Source organism: Balaenoptera physalus, assembly GCF_965194825.1.
Source record: "Balaenoptera physalus genome assembly, chromosome: 16".
Taxonomy (NCBI): domain Eukaryota; kingdom Metazoa; phylum Chordata; class Mammalia; order Artiodactyla; family Balaenopteridae; genus Balaenoptera; species Balaenoptera physalus.
Window position 1 is genome coordinate 51,212,923 of NC_138898.1, and position 19,806 is coordinate 51,232,728.

At 61.1% G+C, this 19,806-nt stretch overlaps 2 protein-coding genes across 8 annotated transcripts; one reads left to right on the forward strand and one right to left on the reverse strand.

The window, feature by feature from the left end:
• Positions 1 to 144: 144 nt before the first annotated feature.
• SNRNP25 (small nuclear ribonucleoprotein U11/U12 subunit 25) lies at positions 145 to 2,982 on the forward strand. The gene is made up of 5 exons (XM_082431741.1): positions 145 to 389; positions 1,167 to 1,257; positions 1,483 to 1,588; positions 2,204 to 2,278; positions 2,711 to 2,982. Exons 1-5 carry the CDS (start codon positions 348 to 350, stop codon positions 2,766 to 2,768), a joined length of 372 nt encoding a protein of 123 aa, XP_082287867.1. The 5' UTR covers positions 145 to 347; the 3' UTR covers positions 2,769 to 2,982.
• Positions 2,983 to 3,593: 611 nt separating this feature from the next.
• On the reverse strand, positions 3,594 to 19,765 carry RHBDF1 (rhomboid 5 homolog 1). Of its 7 annotated transcripts, XM_082431647.1 has the most exons (19): positions 19,637 to 19,765; positions 10,923 to 11,063; positions 10,723 to 10,853; positions 10,350 to 10,454; positions 9,560 to 9,773; positions 8,910 to 9,119; positions 8,714 to 8,836; positions 8,484 to 8,641; positions 7,716 to 7,973; positions 7,504 to 7,615; positions 7,309 to 7,383; positions 7,067 to 7,228; positions 5,890 to 5,990; positions 5,666 to 5,729; positions 5,186 to 5,280; positions 4,895 to 4,970; positions 4,722 to 4,822; positions 4,461 to 4,614; positions 3,594 to 4,256 (listed from the first exon to the last, which is right to left on the reverse strand). In XM_082431647.1, exons 2-19 carry the CDS (start codon positions 11,037 to 11,039, stop codon positions 3,837 to 3,839), a joined length of 2,676 nt encoding a protein of 891 aa, XP_082287773.1. In that variant the 5' UTR covers positions 11,040 to 11,063; positions 19,637 to 19,765; the 3' UTR covers positions 3,594 to 3,836. The 7 variants fall into 7 exon arrangements, with proteins under 7 accessions (XP_082287773.1, XP_082287772.1, XP_082287770.1 ...); XM_082431646.1 differs by having other exon boundaries at positions 10,350 to 10,391; positions 10,723 to 11,063; XM_082431644.1 differs by having other exon boundaries at positions 10,723 to 11,063.
• Between the last annotated feature and the right edge of the window lie 41 nt (positions 19,766 to 19,806).

Genomic DNA, 19,806 nt, shown 5'->3' on the forward strand with positions numbered 1-19,806 from the left:
TGGTCCCGGCCGCCTCCCCGCCCCAACCAGGCCACCAATAGTCATGCCGACTTCGCGCTCCCAGGGAGCACTGCGGCAGGCCGGCTCCCAGTAACTCACTGCTCATTGGTCCTCGAGGTAGCCCCGCCCCTCGACGCCCCGAAGGAGAGGCTGCGGTTGCGGTCCCCGCGCGTGCGCGCCGCACCACGGTCGCGCGGAGCGACCGTGCGGGCGGAGCCCTCGGGAGGCTAGGCAGCCTGGAGGAGGCGGGGGCCGCGGCGCGGCGGGAGCCGCAGGAGGACGAGGAGGACGAGGAGGAGGCGCTGCCGCACTCCGAGGCGGTGGACGTGTTCCAGGAGGGTCTGGCCATGGTGGTACAGGACCCACTGCTCTGCGACCTTCCGATCCAGGTGCGCGCGGGCCGGGGGCCGTCGGGGCGCGGACGGACCCCGGAGTGTCGATGGGGGCTGCGGCCAGAGGCCTTGGGAAGGCGTCTCCGGGCGTAAACGAGGGTCTAGGCTCCGGCCCGGCCTGGGGGCGAGCGAGGCTGTGGCCTCTGGCGCGGAATTTAAAGGGGCGCCAAAAACCCCCACTAGTTAGCACACATGACTTTTCACCAGTGTTTTTAAAACTCAAAGTTGGTTTACAGAAGCGTACGGCAAACAAAATAATATCATTTTCCAATAAAAGATCACTGTTACCGGTTTTTCCTTTCTCTTCAATCTTGTAAGTTTTGGCATTGTCTTGTTTTAAAATCCTTGTTATTTTGCCCATCGTGGAATTTTTAAATTAACTTCTGTTGTGTTAACGGTTGTATTGACATGTTTATCTTTACCGTTTTTTGGTGCCCCAGCCTTGCCTGAGGCCCTGGATCCTGATGATCAGGGGCTGTCAGGCTGGACAGTGGGGCCCAGTGTTCCTCCTCCCACCCAGCACCTGGCCCAGAGGAGCCAGGGGCTGTTCCTCAAGGCGATTCATTCTCCTTGCCTGTTTCCCTGAGCGTCCATACACTTCATAGAAAACGTGGATGAGACATGAGATTAAAGTGCTGAAAAACCGGGAAATCCTAACATATATGCAAGAATCTCCCAAAAATGTGGCAACACTTTTTGAAGACTATCAGCTGTTTTTCTTTGTTGTTTGGGGTGGTGAAGAGAGCTCCCATCTCCAGCCTTGGTCTTTTCTAGGTTACTTTGGAAGAGGTCAATTCCCAAATAGCACTAGAATACGGCCAAGCAATGACAGTCCGAGTGTGCAAGATGGATGGAGAAGTTATGCGTAAGTGCTGCCCTCCCCGTCAGGCCGTGCGGTCTGAACCTTCACGGGAGAAGATGTTAGCAGGGCTGGTCAGTGGAAACTCAGGGCCGTGCCCAGGGGTGTTGGGGCAGCCACAAGCTCCCCCTGCCCAGCCTTGAGCCTCAGGAAGAAGCTTCTGGGTTCCTCTCCTGCCATCTGAGGCTGTGGCTGTGGACTCCCACCACGGATCTTCTCCCATTTGTGCAGCTGTGGTTGTAGTCCAGAACGCCACGGTCCTGGACCTGAAGAAGGCCATCCAGAGATACGTGCAGCTCAGGCAGGAGCGCGAAGGGGGCATTCAGCACATCAGCTGGTGAGTGCAGCCACAGCTCCTCCGTGCAGCCCTTCCTAGGAGCTGGACTTCACAGGAGCACTTGCTGGACGTGAGCCGTTTCATCACTTGAGCTCTGCTCCAGAGTGCAGCCTGGAGCAGCGAGCTCCCTGTCCCGAGCCTCGGCCAGGGCAGGTGCTTCTGTGCCGCGAGCCCTGCCTCAGCTGCTCTTCACTGACATCACCCCACCCAGGCAGCTGGGTATCTTCACGTGAGGACACCTTAGGGCACTTCCGGTGTGTCCGGAGGTGGTTTCCCTGGTTACAGATGGTGCAGCTGCCAGCTCCTCGCCTGGGTGCTCTCAGCTCTCAGTCTCCTTCTGGATCAAGTGTCCCATTAACTGTGTCTTGGTACAGCCACCCGTTTCATTAGCAATGTGGGTTTGGCCCCCAGCCACCCCATGCATCCCTTTGAGAGCAGTGCGTCCTTGAACCTGCCTCAGGCCTGGTACACACAAGGTACAGGGAAAGAGCCCAGGGAGGAGGCTGGCGGCCTCAGGCCCCGCAGAGCTGAGCGCCTTGAGCCCTCCTTATGCACAGCTGCATCCCAGCTGCCCTGCTCACCCTGCTCGTGGTTGACTGAATTCCCATCTTGCAGGTCCTATGTGTGGAGGACATACCACCTGACTTCCGCAGGAGAGAAGCTCGCAGAAGACCAGAAGAAGCTCCGAGAGTAAGTTCAGGCTACGCCTTGAGCTGCAGGGAAGTATCTGGTCTGTGGCCCTCTGATTCCCCATGCCCTGCCATAGGGCTGGGGTCCTCTCCAGAGGCTCGTAAGGGAGGGAGGGAATGTGTGAGACCAGGAGAGTCCCTGTTTGGACTGAGGCCCTCCTGCAAGGAGCCCCCTGGAGGCCTCCCTGCCAGGAGGACGGAAGACAGAGGAGCAGTGGAAGGGGCCCTGCCGCTCCTCACCAGCAGCGGTTCAGGGCTGCATAGAGCCAAGAGGAGAGAATTAAGAGTGTGCATGGCCCTTGCCACCTCCTCACCTTCCCAGACACCATGCTCTTCCCACCTGGTCTCTGTTATCCCTCACAAGCCTCAGGTGAGGCGTCACAGATGTGCCCTTCTGTAGATCGGACACTCTGTGCCTTTATTTCTTTCTCAGTTATGGTATCCGGAATCGGGATGAGGTGTCCTTCCTCAAAAAGCTGAGACAAAAGTGAATCTCCAGACATGGAAAACCCTCTGTGCTGGTGGCCGAGCTCTTCCCCGAGAGGAGGAAGCCTTGGCCACTGGGCCCTTTTCCCAGAAGAGTGTTGAGATAGCCTAACCCCAGCTGGACCCGCCTGGACTCTCAACGTGAACCCCGATCCCATGGTGGATCCCACAGGGCTGTGGGCCTGTCCCTGTATACAGAATAAACCTATTTGCTTCTGAGTTTGGAAAGTCAAGCCACTGTACGGGGGCAGGCGGGACTGGCGCTGCCCCTCACAGTGAGGAGGCGAGGGCAGGGAACGTGCAGGCATGTCACATGGTCTGAACGCTGCACCTGAGCCCTTGGCCACCCCGTTCCCCAAGCCACACACACCTGTCCCTGTAATCTCTGCAGCGAGGAGGTGAAAGCTGAGCGGCTGGCTCTCTGTTTCTGCTTGTGGGGAAACAAAGGCCTGTGTCTGAGCCCAGCCATGGACAGGGCCTTCCGCTTCAGCCTAAGGGCTCACCTACAGTAGTGCCTTCACCAGCTCCTGGAAAGGGTGGTGGCCCGGGGCTGGAATTGGAGCTGCCAGCTGGGCAGGGAGGGCTGGGGTGGGGTGCCTCTCAGTGTGGGTGGGGAAGTGTGACTGTGCATTCATAGGTCCTTGTCCCTTTGTCGCCTACCACTCCTATAGAACGGGGACAGGGTGTGTGCACTTGGCTGAGGACTTCCCTGGGAGGTACATCTGACACTGAGTCCCCTGTTTTGGGGACTTGTGAGTGGGAGGCCTGGGCACTGAAGGACCTCCCTCCACAGCCTCCAGCCAGACCCAGAAAGGAGGAGGCAGCTCTGGTCAAGTTAGTGGCAGCTAAAACGCTCCCGGTCCATTTATTGGCCACATGAGGTGGTCGTCAAGAGGCTAGTTAGAGGGTAATCTCGGGAACTACTGTGATAAATGCCCGGAAGTACGAGGGGTTCAACAGCAGTGAACACAGCACAAGGGGTCTGTGCAAGGGGAGCAGGGCTCGCAGGCGGAGTCCCGAGCCTCAGGCCTGGCCCCGGCCCACAGGGCACACAGCGCCAGCACCCCGCCAGCTCAGTGGAGCTGAGCGTCCAGCTCGTACTTCTCACAGAACTTGTCAGTGAAGGGGATGCAGGTGAGGAACTCGCACCACTCACAGCGCACAGGGTAGAAGTAGAAGAGGACCACCAGGCCAGCCAGGAGGCCCAGGAAGACCACCTGAAAGATGATGATCTGGCAGCGCTTGCGGTACAGGTCAAACTTGCCAAAGCTGATGTAGGGCAAGAAGGCAAAGGAGAGGAAGAGGCCGCTGACGAAGCCCGAGATGTGGGCGAAGTTGTCGATCCAGGGCAGCAGCCCGAAGGTGAAGAGGAAGAGCACCACAGCCAGCAGCTTGAAGAAGGCACGCCAGGGCCGTGCCAGGATCTGCCAGCTCTGGAAGAGCTCCACGAAGAGGCAGGCCAGGATGCCGAACTGCGAGCCGGCGGGGCCCACCTGGGGGCGTGTGGGTGCCCGTGAGCTGGTGGGCCTGAGCAGGTCGCCCCGTCCCACCTCCCTCCGCCCAGAGCGAATCGGGACAGGAGCCAAGTGGAGCTGCTCCCAGGCGGGGCACTGTAGCAACTCGACTCTGTGCTGGAACCAGTTCGTGCTGGGCAGCAGGTGCACGTAGGAGGGCCCCACCCTGGGGGGCAGCCTTACCTCTGCCCGGTATGGCAGGAAAATGGCACTGGCCAGGTTACCAGTGACGCCACTCAGCAGGTAGATGATGGCTATGCGGTGCCAGCCTGCCAGCTTCTCCAGGTCCCGCAGGACAGTCATCTGGAAGCAGACAGACACCAGGCAGTGCAGGATCCTGTGGGGAGGGGGGCCATTCAGCAGGGAAGGCTCATCAGCTACTCCTGGGGTCCCTGGGACCACCCACTCCACCCAACCCCGCTCAGCCCACATGGTGTCACTTGCCCAGCGTGCAAGAATAGGGACAGCCACAGGCGGTAGAACTGGTCGGGCACCTCGGGGTTGAGGAAGGGCAAGAGCCCACACACGTCGTCCATGCAGTGCACCTGTGCAGAGTGGCCTGTCAGCACCCGCCGTGGCTGCGGGGACGGGGAGGGACCCTCACCCCGGAGGCCTACCTGAGAGCAGAGTGTGGCCTCCTCGTGGAAGTAGCCCCTCATGAAGTCACAGTACTCCCGGGAGGTGATCTCACACCTGGAAGGTCAGGCCAGGGTTGGGAGGGCTTCCAGGCCCAGGTTTCGGCCCCACTTGCCCACCTTTGTTGGCCCTGGATAGGTCCAGCCCCTTCCTCACCCCACGCCCCTTGGTATCTTGGGTTATTTTGGGACTGCGGAAGGGAGGAGGGCACAGCCCCAGGGCAACACTTTGTGCCCAGGACCAGCTGCACATGCCCACACAGGCAGCCCTACCTGCCCTTGGTGCCAATGCAGCAGGGCCGGCCTGTGATGACACAGTCCATGTGCGGGTGGTTGGTGTGGTTCCCAGCGCTGTTTTTGGTGCAGATCTGTGTCACAAACGGGGGTGAGTTGGGTCAGGGTCTCCCCTAACCTTGGGCCCCACGCTATGCTTGGTTGGGGCAAAGATGGACAGGCTCCTAGGGTGGGAAATAGGCTTCCCTTGACTTCAAGCAGGTTCTATACCCTAAGCCTCAGTTTGACCATCTATCAAATTGGAATAATGTCTTTTGACCTCCCAAGGCTCCACATGGGGTTCTGCTCAGAGAGGTCGGCTGTGGTGGACGGACAGGCTGGCTAACAGCCAGGGCCGAGCATCTGGAAGCACAGGGTGGTCCCACAATGGGGACCTCTGGCATCACTGATGGATGAGGTGTGGATGCCTCCCCCACACGATAAGGGCGAGTCCCAAACAACCCCTCCACCCCGGCTCACCGGCCACTTGGTGATGTCATCTGGCCACTCATGAGGGTCCTCGGAGGAAGGCTCATCACACACCCTGCACGAGCCCAGGATGTGGTCAGTCCTTGCTTTGTGCCCTTGGCTTAGCCCCCTCCTGCCCGACTGGACAACAAGGAGAGCTATTATACCTCTCTCCACCCGCACTCCCAAGGGAGACGTGGACAAAGGAAGGTAAGGGAGGGGCCAGCAGGACTGACCTGGGGTCCTGGTGGCAGACAGAGCCAAACTGCCTCTTGTGGCCAGCAAGGTCTGGGGCGCTGGGATGGAAGGGCCACTTCACCCACACTGCCAGCGTGGACTGTGGGAGGACACGGGCTCAGCCCTGGTCAGAGCCCACCCTGTCCCGGTGCAGTTTCCAGATGGCGGGAATCAGAAGCACTGATTCTGAGCTCCTCCCTCTGGTTCTACACCCCCACCGCTCTGAACTTACACTCTGGAAATTGCTCGCATGTTGGGAGATGGTTATAAGGAATTCAACAGCATAGTTCCTATTAGCTTAAAAATAGAAACCACCAGTGTCCAAAATCAGAGAACTGGTACAAACTATGGCACCTCCACATAAGATGATAAAAACTTGGATAACGTTTTTAAAATTCAGGGACTTCCCTGGTGGTCCAGTGGTAATGAATCCGCCTTCCAACGCAGGGGACACGGGTTCGATCTCTGGTCGGGGAACTGGGATCCCACATGCCGCTGGGCAACTGAGCCCTCGCGCCATAACTACTGAGCTCGTGCTCCTCAATGAGAGAGCCCACGTGCCATAAACTCCAGAGCCCATGCACTCTGGAGCCCGCGCACCACGACTGGAGAAGAGAAAAAACCCACATTCCACAACTAGAGAGAAGCCCACTCGCCGCAACAAAGATCCCTCCTGCCGCAAATAAGACCCGATGCAGCCAAATAAATAAATATTCAAAAAAAAATTTTTTTTTAATTTAGTGGGAAAAGGCAATACCATTTATAGAAACTTAAGACACGTGCACAAAAACAAGATGGACACGTGTGGGAAGAGCACACCCAAATTAAGGACACGTGTAATTCCCTGGCGGTCCAGTGGTTAGGACTTGGCGCTTTCAATGCCGGGCCTGGGTTCGATCCCTGGTCGGGGAACTAGGATCCCACAAGCCTTGCAGCGCGGCCATAAAAAAAAAAAAAATTAAGGACACAGGGTCTACAGGGTGAGCAGCAGGAGATGGAGGAGGTGTGGGATAAAAAGGAAAGAATGTGATGCAAGGGGCCTGGCACAGACGGATGGCATAATGTGCTGAGAACTAGGGGTTTAGGATAACCAACCGGCTCTATCTGAAGTCCCAAGATAACCACAAACACAAGGTGCAGACAAAGGTGCGGGCTGAGCTGCGGGCGGTCACTCACCGAGCACTCCTCTTCCGAGGTCTGCACGCAGCCAGACCGGTCGTTACGCACACAGCAGGCCGAGTGCTTCTCACGCTCACGCGCAGCGTGGATGAAACTATGCACCTGCGGATCCTGGCGCATGCAGGGCGAGAACTTGGCACCCAGGTGAATGAGAGCCTCCTGTGGGGAAGAGGATGTGCAGCTGCGGCCGGGCCCTCCGCCAGCCCAGGGGCCCCGCCCCCGCCAGGCCCCGCCCTCACCGAGCTGGGCCCGATCCAGAAGTTCTCCTGCTGAACGTACTTGACATTCTCATAGACCCCTCGGTTGCGCAGCACCTGGGAGGGTGGGGAGAAAGATCGGACGGATCTCAGCCGAGCCCTCTCCTCGGGTGGGAGGAGAATGGGTGGGAGGGAGCCCAGAGCCCAGGGTTCGCCAGGGAGGGCGCCAAGGCTCACCGAGTCTACGGTCTCGTGCTGTGAGAAGCCTACGGGCGCCACGCCATAGATGCACACGGCTAGAATGGTGACGAGCGAGTGCACAAAGGTGAGCCAGTAGGTGAAGAAGGGCCTGCGGGGCAAAGCGTCAGCAGAGGCGGCATCCCCAACCCGGAGCCCCCACGCCCACCTGGAGCCTTGCCTTCCCGAAGCCGCATCCCCTCCACGCCTACCTGTGGTCGTCCATGTCCTCAATCTGGCGTTTGACATAGCTGTCAATTCGCTTGCGGTAAGTGCGGTTGGTTAGCCGGCCCACCATGCCAAGCCCATATGGCCGCTTCTCCCTGGCGAAGAACTTGCGCACCGGCATCGCGATGCGCTGGCCCCGCCGCTGACCCGCGGCGCTCACCACCTCCTGCCGCAGCCGCACCTTGGGCTGCGGGGCCGCTGCACTGCCCTCCTTCTGCTTGCGCCAGCCACGTTCCAGGGGCCTGGGGGAAGGGGTGCCATCACTCCCAGCCCCAGACCTCCCACCTGCCGCAGTCCATCCCCGGCGGGATACGGGCGAACACGGGCGACCCTCCTTGTCTGTCCTGCTCCCAACTAGCGGTGAAGACACTGTGTGGCAGGCTAATGTCAGCCCCCTCCTTACCAGTAAAAGCGTGATCCCCAGCCACTCCTGGCATGGCAGGGAGGTGGGTTCGGACCTACAGGAGGGTCCCTGCTAATCTGCGAGTGTTAACTACGTCACCTCCTCCTTCCCCCGAGATTCTCTCCAGCCTGTGGGCTCTGGGACTGTGATCCTGTTCCAGGCGTGGGCAGCCCAGACTCGAATGGTGCCCACCCCTGGGTTCCCCAAACACAGTTGCCAAGCTGGGTTCCCAGTCCACAAGATGACCCCCTCCCGGAGCCCTCTAGGGTCGTGCCTTTGGGGCCAGCTGCTCCTGAGAGCCGCAGGACCTGCCCCCCGGCCCCCTCAGAGCGCGCCGGGAGGCACTCACAACATCAGGTGGCTGCGCTCCAGCTCGCTGCGGGCCAGGGCCCCACCCGTGAGGTCCGCCTGCTCCGGGGCCCTCTCCCAGTCCTTGAGCGCTGCCTCCGATGGGGACTCGAACACCTCATCTGGGTACGTGGACAGCTCCTCGTGGAGGACACCTTCCTGAGCAAACACGCACGGTCAGCGTGGGAAGCATAGGCACCGGGGTCATGGGTGATGGTGCCAGGCTCTTACCCGGGCAAAGAAGGATGTGTCCAGCTCGTCGGGGAAGTCAGCCGTGTCCTCCTCCAGGAAGCTGGCAGGAGTGAAGCTTCGGCGCTGGAGCCGGCGCAGTGTGCCATCCCTAACCGAGCGGCCCTGCCAGCGAGGGGGTGAGGACGCAGCGTGGTGCTGGCTCAGCCCCTGCCCCCACCCCGGCCCCTGCACCCACCTTCACCAGCGCAGCGGCTGCCCGGAAGCTCATCTTGGCCACCGACTCGCGCTTGCGCCGCCGCGGGAGCCGGTTGAAACCCGAACGGGAGCTGGAGAAGGAGCAGAGGGAGGCGGCACCCGGCGTGACCGGCGTGTGCGGGGCACTCAGGCCGTCGGCGGCATCATCCGCCAAGCGGAAGGCCCGGCCCCGGGCCAGGGGGTCTATGATCTGGAGGAGGGGAGGAGATGCAGGAGTCGGGGGCTGGGTCATCGCCAAGGGGGCTTCTTCCCCACCCCAGAGCCCACCGTGGAGAACACAGCTGCTGCTCGTCCCACTCCCCAGTGGGTCCCTGGACAGCTGAGTGGGTACCACCCCACCCCATTGCACCAGAGGGGTCCCGTTCTCCGCCTGTATTTCCTTTACGCTGCTGTTCATCCTGAGATGCTCTCCCACCCAGAGGCTGGCATGTGGTACAATCCCAGGACCCTGTCCTCTCCCCCAAGCCCCCCTTCCCAGAGAGTATCTTAGGTGCCTTTACGGGACCATCGACCACCCTCCCAGACCGTGAGCTCCAAGCAACCTCCTGTGCTTAGACTGGCTGTGTCCCCAGCCCCAGCTCAGGGCAGCAGAGTGAGGGAACTGTGGGAGGCAGCAGCGGGAGAGCATACCTTCTGCATGCCCAGCTGGCATGGCCCCACGTACAGAGGAGGGGGCGTCTCAGTGCTGGTCAGCGACACATTGTCCTGGCTGGGCAGGTCTAGCTCCCGGATGACCTGGGGCTTCAGCTTCCCGTAGCGCTGGCTGCAGTGACGGATGCTCTTGCGCTGCCACTTCTGGGTGCTGTCACTATCCTTGCTCACTCCAAACCAGTCAGCAGTGCCCCTGCCAGGGGAGGGACTCAGCAAGGGGAGGCCAGCTGTCCCCTCTCCCCAGCAGGGGCCTCAGAGGCACTCCACCTGGGCAGCATGCCCGCCCCAGGCCTCCGGACACTCCAGGGTCTGGGGTCCAGGTGGGCTGGGTCTGATAAAGAGGGTAAGTGGGTTTCGGCCCTGGCCACCCTCTAAACAATTAGCCAGCTCCAAACTGCCACCAGCACCAGAGATGGCAGGCCTTGGTGAAATAGGTGAGTATTTCACACAGGCCCTCACGCCATCCCTGAGACGGGCATTTGTCGGGAGACACTGAGTCTGGAGACAGAGGTCAGAGTTCAGCCCTTAGCTCAGCCAGAGAAAGCGTGGCCCTGGGCAGCAGCTTGACCTTGGACACCACAGAACTCAGGCAGTGGGCGCCACACACCCAGGCAGGCTGCCCACAGTCCTTGGACGCGCACGCAAAAACACTGCCAGCACCTGCCGTCAGGAGCCCCGGGGGACACCAACCACGCTGGCAGCTCCCGGGAGGTCACAAGCCATGCACACACCAGCTGACGCCAACACACTCATGCCCTGCCCAAGGTACCTGAGCAGGGACCGAGAGAGAGACGAGCGCTGTGTGAGGGCCCTGCGGGCAGCAGGGGGGCCCAACAGGGGCAGAGTGTGGACACGCCCAAAGCGCACCTGTCGGCTGTTCGGGGGGGACCAGAGTATTGGGTGGGGGGGTGGGGAGAGAGAGAGGAGAGAGCAAGCGCTGGGCGGGGGGGCAGAGAAAGGCAGTAGGTGACAGCAGTCAGTCCCCAGAGCAGGAGGAGGACAGGGTGATGTGGGGACGGGATGGAGGAGAAAGCCCTTGCCCCACTCCCAGCCCCAGTGCCCGAAGGGGACCCTGTATGCCTGCCTCTGTCCCACCGGCCCAGCCCCCAGCCCGCCGCGGAGCAGCCAGGACAGCGAAGTACCTGCGGATGGTCTGTGTGATGGACATCTGGCGCTGCAGCCCCAGCCGCCGGGGCTCCTGGTGGGGTGAGGGAACGCGGGCGGGCTCGGCCGGCATGCTCACGCTCCGCAGGAACGCCTGGCGTCTCAGGGGCTGGGCAACGGGGACCCAGTGAGGCGGCTGGATAGGCTGCACCTGCAGCCCCCGCTGGCCAGGGCCTACCTGCAGGAAGCTGGACTCCTCTGCTGCCGGGGGCACCACGGCCGGGATATCCAGCTTCAGCCATGGCGGCTTCTTGCGCTGCAGGCTGCTGGTGCTGTCCCTGCGGGCCTCACCCATGGTTCCAGGCAGAGCTAGGGGGGCCTAGGGGGCGTGGTGTGTTATTCAATAACAGTGCTGACAGGCACTTCCCTGGCGGCCCAGTGGTTAGGACTCCACACTTTCACTGCCGGGGGCCCGGGTTCAATCCCTGGTCGGGGAACTAAGATGCTGCAAGCCGTACGGCGCAGCCAAAAAACAGCACTGGCAGATCTCTGAGGGTTCACGCGGCCCAGATCCAGGAGGAGGAAGAAGCAGGGATAGCCTAACAGGCATGGGCACGGCTCCACTGCCAGAGTCCCAGCACGGGCTCAGCACCCACGCGCTCGGTTCCTGCCTCTGTTGTCCCGAAAGACACGGCTGGACACGCACTAGGTCCTCAGACGACATGCATTCATGTGATGAATAGTTGAGGACCTACTATGAGCCACTCCTAGGTGCTTGGGACATCTTGGTGGAGAAGCAGGGAAACAGAAACACAAAAATCCCTGCACTCCTCAAGCTTAGAGTCCAGACAAACAATAAGCTTACACGTAGATACACTGTGCTAAAGGCTGCAACGTGTGACAGGGATAAAACAGCCCATTAGGACTTCCCTGGTGGCACAGTGGTTAAGAATCCGCCTGCCAATGCAGGGGACATGGGTTCGATCCCTGGTCCGGGAAGATTCCACATGCCACGGAGCAACTAAGCCCGTGTGCCACAACTACTGAGCCTGCGTGCCACAACTACTGAAGCCCGCACACCTAGAGCCCATGCTCCGCAATGAGAGAAGCCACCGCAATGAGAGGCCCGCGCACAACGAAGAGTAGCCCCCACTCGCTGCAACCAGAGAAAGCCCGCGCACAGCAACGAAGACCCAACGCAACCAAAAATAAATTTTTTTTTAAAAGTTAATTTGAAAAAACCCAGAAAACAGCTCATTACAGTTGCCAGAGGAGCGATGCCTCTCTGTGCAGTGACATCTGAGCAAAGGCTTTCGAGTTGATCTAGTGAGCAAGGTTAGGTGGCAGGGTGTTACCCATACAGGGAATGGCCAGTGCAGAGGTATGAATAAGCACGAGGGCAGAGGCAAGCTGAGGGGCTGACCCGGTCTGTACACGGGGCAAATCTCAAGCCTATTGGACACAGACCTCAGTTTCTTAACCACCATGACAGCTGCTCCAGAGACAGAGGGCTCACTATGCCCACGACAGGGTGCGTGGTCCCTCCATCTCTCAGAGGAGGGACCACCTGGCTTCCCAGGGGCCAAGGGCTCCTATAGCCAAGGGACCTCCTGGAAACCACCTGGTGAAAAGGCCGCTGTGACCACAAGGGGGCGCCACAGGCCCAGAAACAGCAGCAAAGCCCCACAGTGCTTGGAGACGCCTTGCTCCGTGCCACCTTAAGCATCTGAGACCCAGAGCAGAGAGGCCAGGGCTTGATTTGGGCCACCCCAGCCTGGCCATGTGACCATGAGGCAGTGGCCACATAAGCATGGCTCCTTGGCACTTAATTCTCCCTTTACGAAATGGCAGTTTCAGGGCATATCTGCTTCCCCGGCCCCAGAGAAGGATCACAAGGCCTGGAAACAGGATATCCAAGACTAGAAGGGTTCCTAGCACAATGGGGGCAAGGATAGCAGGAGCGTGGTGGAGACTCCAAAATTCCTCAGCCTCTCAAAGAGCTTCAGACTCTGAAGATTCTGACCTGCGGGGTCTGTGACCCATCCACTGAGGTCGCTAGAAACAGCTTCTACTTTGGAGCCTCCCTCTCAACTGCCTGGAGAGATACAGAGAAAATACTTTACAAATAGGGAAACTGAGGCCTAGAAAGAGAGGCTTGTCTTGCCCAAGGCCACATATTCAGGCGGCATAACTAAGGACACAGTTGCTACTGGCCCTTTACAGATCAGGGAAGGTCCAGGGGTCCAGAACCCTGCTCAGTACCACCCCACAGCTCCCTATGGACCTGGGAATGGCCAGGGATGTCGCTCATCCCCCACCCCCACCCCTGGCCCCCCGACACAGATGCGGGATGGCACAGAACACTGCTGTGCTGCTCACAAAACACGGAGAGCCCAGGATGCTGCTCCCAGCTCCTAGCGGCCCTCTGCCACCCAGGGATAGGCCCAGGACAACACTCACAGCTTCTATTGGCCCTATGACAATCGGGGACCGGCCCAGGACCCAGCACACAGGTCCTACTGGCCCTATATTGACCGGAGACCAGGCCAGGATGCAGCTGGCAGCTCCTACGGGTCCTGTACCAAATGGGGCTGAGCCTGAACACTAATCCCGGTTCCCACTGGCCCTACCCCAACCAGGAACAGGCCCAGAAGGAGGCAGTCCTTCGGGGATGCCTTCTGACTCTTGGCCCATCCCTCACATTCCGACCTTTTCCCTGAGCTGACTATGCACCCAGGAGTCTTTCCATCAACACAGCTCCCAGGGCCAAGCCTCTCTCCCCTGCCCTCACCTGCTCTGGTCTCAGGAAAAGGGCTGAGGGCAGCATTTGTTCCCACATCCCTGGGAATCCCTTCCTGGCCCCGCCTACACTGAGCCCCACAAGCTGTGGTCAGATGGAGAGTCCCTGGAGGGGATGGAGGCAGCGTCTGACATGAGGGCATCCTGACTGAGAACTGGGTCCCTCTGGGACCTGAACCAGAAGACCAGCACTCGGCATCCAACTCGCACCACAACCCAGCCCAGCCCTGCACGGCTGTGGCTGACCAGGCCACAGGTCAGCATCCTGGGAGGGCAGCGTCTTCCTTGTCATCCACCAGCCCTCCCTTCACAGACCAAGGTGATTGTAAGCTCTCCCTGCTGGTAAGGAAATGACTGGGCAGGACAGCTCCGGGTCTCAAGCACTAATGGTGGAACCTCAGACAGCGTTAGGCGTATCGAAAAGGCAGAAGGTGCTGAGAGGCGCGCCCAGAACCTGCAGGGCTGGGACAGCACCCTGGGTGCACCCTCTGAGCCACGGCGGGCCGGGCCTGCCAGGTGGAGATCCGGGCGATCGGACCCCTCAGATGGTGCTGTGCCCATGGGGCCTTGTCAGGAAGGGGCCAGACAGGATGGGGACCTCCTTAGCATTTCAGATGGGAGAGGCTATGGTACCTTAAGTCTGTCCCTGCCACCCGACCACCCCATGCCTCACAGAGTTTCATACGCTCCTGGTGAAGCTATTGTGAGGTCCAGAGAGGCCAAGTGTGGACCCGGGATCACTGCTGGTACCAGGCAGGCTGGGTGCCAGGGACGAGCCCCTACAGGAGCCTCCCCACGCACGCCCAGCACCTCTAGGTGACAGAAGCTGGTTCTCCACTCAAGAGTGCCAGGAAGGGACTTCCCTGGTGGTCCAGTGGGTAGGGCTCCATGCTCCCAATGCAGGGGGCTCGGGTGCGTTCCCTGGTCAGGGAACTAGATCCCACATGCCGCAACTAAGATCCGCATGCTGCAACTAAGAAGTCTGCATGTCACAACTAAAGATCCTGCACAGCCTAAATAAATAAATAAATATTAAAAAAAAAAAAAAAAAAAGAGTGCCAGGAACCTTTGCCAGCTGACTGGCTCAGCACCACACACACACCTGCGACCCTCCCTGGCTCCCACTGTGCGCCCACAGCCTCTCCTCACACCTGGCTCTCCCAGTACACACATTCTGCCCATGTGTTCAAGGACCCCCCGCCTCAGTCAGGCAGCCCCTCCCTGACAGGCCCTGGATTCCCCTGGCACGGCCGGGAGCACACCCACGTGTGTGCTGTCCGGTCCTGTCATGCCAGGTCCACAGTGCCTAGGACAGGCCTGCTCCAGAGCCACTGCTGAATGATCACTGGTCATTTCAGAGCACGAGCTAGCAGGGGCCCGTCCCCATGAAGTGGGGTGATGGCAAGTTCCCAAAGATGCCTCTTCACTTGGGTCTGGGAGGAGGAGCTACCACATGACCGGGTGGGAACAGAAACAGCACAAGCAAGGAGGTGGGAAGGGGGTGGTGAGCACACACAGGAGCCAGACGCCCCCCCGACCCCCGCTGGCCTGGGCCCACCAGACACAGGAGCCGCTCCCCTCACGAGGGAGGCACCAGCTCCCTGCCTGGACACACAGACCTCCCAGTGGCCCTCACCCCACCAGATCCCTCCTGTGTTTGGGGCAGAAGCTGGAGGGTGCCCCATAACCCACACAGCTCCCTGCCCTCAGTGCTATGGGTTCCCGGCCTGACCCGCCCCTGTGTGCCCAATCCCCCAGCGCCCCTGCGGCAATCTGGGCATCAAATGGGTGGGATTCACAAGCAGGGTCGGGGGTGGCTCCACAGTGGACCCTGAGGGTGTGGGGGAGGGTCGGGCCCAGACCGGACAAAGAGTCTGGGCCGGGAAAGGGCACAGCGCCCGCCCAGAGGAGACAGTGGCTCAGTGTCTGGGTCTCCCCCAGGCGCACAGTGGGCTCTTGTTCCTAGACGGTCCCTGAGGGGGAATCCCAACAGCATCTCTGCTCTGCTGCCCCTCAGTGCAGGGAGAGACCACAGCCCAGGGAGGGCCTGCCTGCCGTCTGAGTCACTCTGGTGACATTTGTGGCTGCCCACCCGGGGCCCAGACCCACCAGGAGACACCCAAACAGGCAACTAGAAGCGCAGCGGGGAGGCTGATGAAGCAAAAGCTAACTGTGAGGACGGAGCTCTGAGCAGCTCAGGAGTGTGGGGTGAGGCTGGAGGGGATGCAGAGGGAGGGCCCGCAGGGTACCGGGACCACCAGGGCTGCTTCAAGCGGGAGCGAGGGGAGTGGGAGCCGCTGCAGCCAGCAGGGTGGAGGGCTGTGGGGCAGCCCTGAGAAGCAGCCACGCCTGCTCTGGGGATGACGGGGGACCCTGGGCAGGGGTCCAGGAGGGTCCAGAAGCAGGAGCCAGTGCAGGCAGGCCAGTGTCGGGGAGCCTGGCCTGAGACACTGTGCACTGACCCAGCTCCCCTCTACCACCTGCAACCCTGAGAGAGCCTGAATTTTCCCCTCTGAAAATCAGGGGCCACAGCAGTGCTGGGCACACAGTAGGTGCTCGAGAAGCGGCAGCTGAATCAAAAAAAAAACAGGCTGGACCTAAAACGAATATAATATTGTAAGTCACCTATACTTCAACTAAAAAGAAACAAACAAACAAACGAGCAGGCTGGTGCTGCCTGCCGGCTGTGGGGAGCTCCCCAAGGAGGACCCGGGAGCGCGTTCAACCAGAGCACAAGGCATGGGAGGACCCAGGCGACACCCTTTGGGGAGGCCCAGTTTGGGAAGGTGTGGCCAAGAGGCAGGAGGAGACCGGGGAGAAGTTCTGGCCCACCCAGGCCTGGACAGGCTGTGGCCGGGATTAAGCTGGACCCTCTATTTCTGCACTTAGGCCTGCCCTGCACACTTGAGGGACAACACGGACCAGGGGCAGCTGGAGGTCAAGCAAGCGGCCCGGCCCCAGGACCAGACCCACCAAGCCTGGGGCCTAACCTGCCCAGGGGACCGCCGGCCACCCATGTCAGCTGGAGCAATTGGGCCCACCCCAGGACACCTGCCCAGACGTGTGCCCAGCTCACCTGAGCATGGTCCCAGGAGGCGCCAGCTCCTCTGACCTCCCCACGTGAGCCCAGACCTCTGACCCTCAGTGTCCTGTCTGACCCCTAGTCTGATGTCCGGCCCCAGGTCTCCCTTGGGAGAGGGGATCGCCAGCTGTCTGGCAGCCTAGAATTCAATTAGTCCTCCACTACGTGCTACTATGTGGCAAAGCGAAAGTGAGCTGGCTGCCCTGTGCCTCTTGACCTCATCATCAGTAACCGGCATCTTGTCCGGAATGATCCTGGCCAGGCCCTCACCCCTCCCAGAGACCCCTCCACTTTTCTGTGGAAGATATGAGGTTCAGAAGGGAGCAGGGCAGACCTGACACCTGGCCAGTGGCTTGCTGGGTGCCCCGTGCTGTCCCCAAGAGGACATATCAGATCCCTACCCCCGCAAGGCGCCATCACCAGCTGTCACCCCAGATGATAGGGATGCAGGGATCCAACAACAGAACCACAGGAGGCTCTCTGCACAGGAGGCCCTGAAGGTAACTGCCCTGGGAGGGTGGTGCAGGAAAGGGGGCACTGGCCCTGTGGACTGGGAGCTGCCCAAAGGCTCGGCAGACTATGACCCAGAGGGTCACTGGCCACCAGAATTAAAGCCTATGACCCGGCTGGGTCTGGCAGGGTGGACGCACCCTGGGGTCAGGGAGCCCCAGGCTCAGAAAGGTCAGAGGACCCATCCATGCCACACAGCCAGCAGCGGGGTAGGGCAGGGGCTCAGCTATAGCAGCTTCTGGGTGGGACAATCTGGAATCTAGCTGGACCTTGGGAGGTAGGTGCAAGCCTGTCTCAAGCTGCACAGTGGAAAGACCCACATCCCATCAACAGGCCTGGACAGAAGGCAGATGAGCAGCCTAATCACCAGTCAGAGGCCCCACAAGTGCCCCTGGCCAACCCCCCACCCCCACACGAGCTCCCGGTACCCACATACCCTCTGGCTTAGCAACCCTTCTCAGGACACATCAGCTGCTGGATAGTATCTGCAAGGCCGCGGGAGGGGACACCAAGCCCCTGAAATCGATTATCAGAGCAGAAATGGCTTCAGTCAGCAGAAGCCTGGCACACCTGCCTCAAACCTGACTCTGGCTAGCCCCACTGACCTGTCACAACCCCTGCAGGGGTCCTCTGTGTCCATCTTACAGATCAGGAAACTGAGGCTCAGAGAGGCCAGTCACCACCTGTGGTCACCAAGCCTCCAGGGGGGTTCAAGCCTGGGGCCATGTCTGCCCAGGAGCCGGGGAGGTAGCCACAGCCCCCCAGGGGAGGGGCAGACCATCCGGGCTCCTCAGGCTGGGGAGGGCTAACAGGCCCCTCTGGGCCACCACTCCACTCCACCTCCACCCAGAGCATCTCAGTTCAGGGAGGAAGGAGTCACCCTCAAACGCACCTAACCCAGAAAACAGGCAGAAGCTAAGGAATCTGATCCTTGGGCTGAAAGTCGATCCTGTCACAGACACCGATGACATGGAGGGACTGGAGCTGGGGAGGTGCGGGCAGGGGGAACCCCTCACATCTGGGGAGAGGAGCTATAGGAGGTGCCCTGAGCAGCAGCTTGAGTCCAGAGGCCCTGAGGGTGGGCCCAGGAAGGCAGGCAAGGCCTGCGTGACTCCCTCTGAACCAAGGGCTCCCCTAGAATTCAAGCTCCCAAGGGCAGTGGTTTGCCGGCCAGCCCACGGACGCTGGACGGGGATGCTGTCACTGCAGTGCTCCAGCTCTGGTGCTCTCAGTCAGCTCTCTGTGCAATGGACGGAGGTTGCTTGGAGGGTTTGGGAAGCAGCCTGGGGCCTGGCACATTCCATCCAGGGCCACTCAACTCTTATGCCCCACTAGTAGCCCCTGCTAGTAGCCCCTGCTTTTCTCAAGGAAAAGGACCCAGCTTGCCCAGAATAACCCCTGGTTGCAGGGAACTCAGCCTCAGGGACTCCTTGGGCCCCCGCCATCTGCTGGGTGGCCCAGCTTCCTCCCAACCTCTGGGTGGGGGCTAAGGGGGCTGGGGCTGGCTCCACAGGGGTGGGGAGAACCCAGCATCTGGCTGGGCCAAACCTGAAAAGCCAGTTTCATCCTTGAATCTTCTCTGCCAGGAAGTCCCCAGGTGGGGGTGGGGGGCCTTTCCCAGCACAGGGCTAGGGCCTCCAGACCCAGACCTCGCCCACCCAGACAGACACACAGACACGCCACCCCAAACTGCACACACAGAAGAAGGAACTCTGCTCAGGACCATCTGGCTCCCCTGCCCATTCCCCACCCAGCCCCACAGACATGCCCCCGGCAGGGCAGACAGCCAGGCCCTCCTCCAGTGCCCTGAGCACCTGGGGTCCAGCAATCTCCCCAGCAGGCCTGCTTTGAGGCACCGTGTAGTGGCCACAGGCTCAGCCCTGGCCTGCTCCTCTTGGCCACTGAGCACAGGGTAGGGAAAGTGCCCGGCAGCTTCCAGTGTTTAAAGCCGGGGAGATTGGGTTGTGAAGCGGAAGGTAGGGTCACTCCCTCCTCGCACCGCCCGCCCCCCAGCTCCACAGTTACTGCTATTATTGCTGAAATTATTCCCATCCCCAGGGAACACGGCTGGGACAGGGATGATCCGGAGAAGTCCCACCCTCTGAGCTGGAGTTTCGACTTGGAGACACCACCCACTGGTGGTGGCCGGGAAGGAAAGCGTAAGGGGGGGGGAGGGTACAGCTCAGAGGCGCCTGGGGACACCCCGGACTCCGAGCCCTCCCGCTCCCGGGACCCTCAGCTGTCGGGCGGGGGATGGAGCCGAGACGTCCGGCCGGGTCAGGCCGCCGGGGCGCGCTAATCCGGCCACGGGCTATTTTTGCGGCGCGCCGGGTTAGGAATCCGGGGCTGGGCCGCCTCCTCGGGCGGCTCGGGAAACTCCGGGAAGGAAAGTCCGGCCGCCTCGGGCGGAGAGTCGCCCGAAGCCGGGACGCAGCCAGACTCCGGCCGCTCCGAGCGGCTTCGGCCGTGGAGGGGTGGGGACGGGCCCCGCGCGCGGCGGACGCAGCCCCGGAACCCACCCGGCCCGCGCCCCGCGCCCCCCACCCCGCGCGCTCACTCACCGCCGCCGCCGGCACCGGGGCCTCGGGGGTCCTGAGGGCTTCGGGGAGGGGCTGCCGCCGCCGGCCCGAGGGCACCCGCGCCGAGTCCCCGCCCGCCCGCCCGGGAATGCCATGGAGCGAGGGGCGTGCGCGCCGGGGGCGGGCCCGGCCGGAGGGGGCGGCCGCGCTGA

Bases quoted from the DNA above. Each gene is read 5' to 3' on its own strand.
- SNRNP25 (XM_082431741.1), top strand. From the start codon at position 348: ATGGTGGTACAGGACCCACTGCTCTGCGACCTTCCGATCCAG. The intron at 390-1,166 runs GTGCGCGCGGGC...GGTCTTTTCTAG, and splicing joins TCTGCGACCTTCCGATCCAG to GTTACTTTGGAAGAGGTCAA. The intron at 2,279-2,710 runs GTAAGTTCAGGC...TTTCTTTCTCAG, and splicing joins GACCAGAAGAAGCTCCGAGA to TTATGGTATCCGGAATCGGG.
- RHBDF1 (XM_082431644.1), bottom strand. From the start codon at position 11,039: ATGGGTGAGGCCCGCAGGGACAGCACCAGCAGCCTGCAGCGCAAGAAG. The intron at 9,120-9,559 runs GTATGCTCTCCC...CCCCTCCTCCAG, and splicing joins GCCAGCTGGGCATGCAGAAG to ATCATAGACCCCCTGGCCCG. The intron at 8,642-8,713 runs GTAAGAGCCTGG...GTGTTTGCTCAG, and splicing joins ACACATCCTTCTTTGCCCGG to GAAGGTGTCCTCCACGAGGA.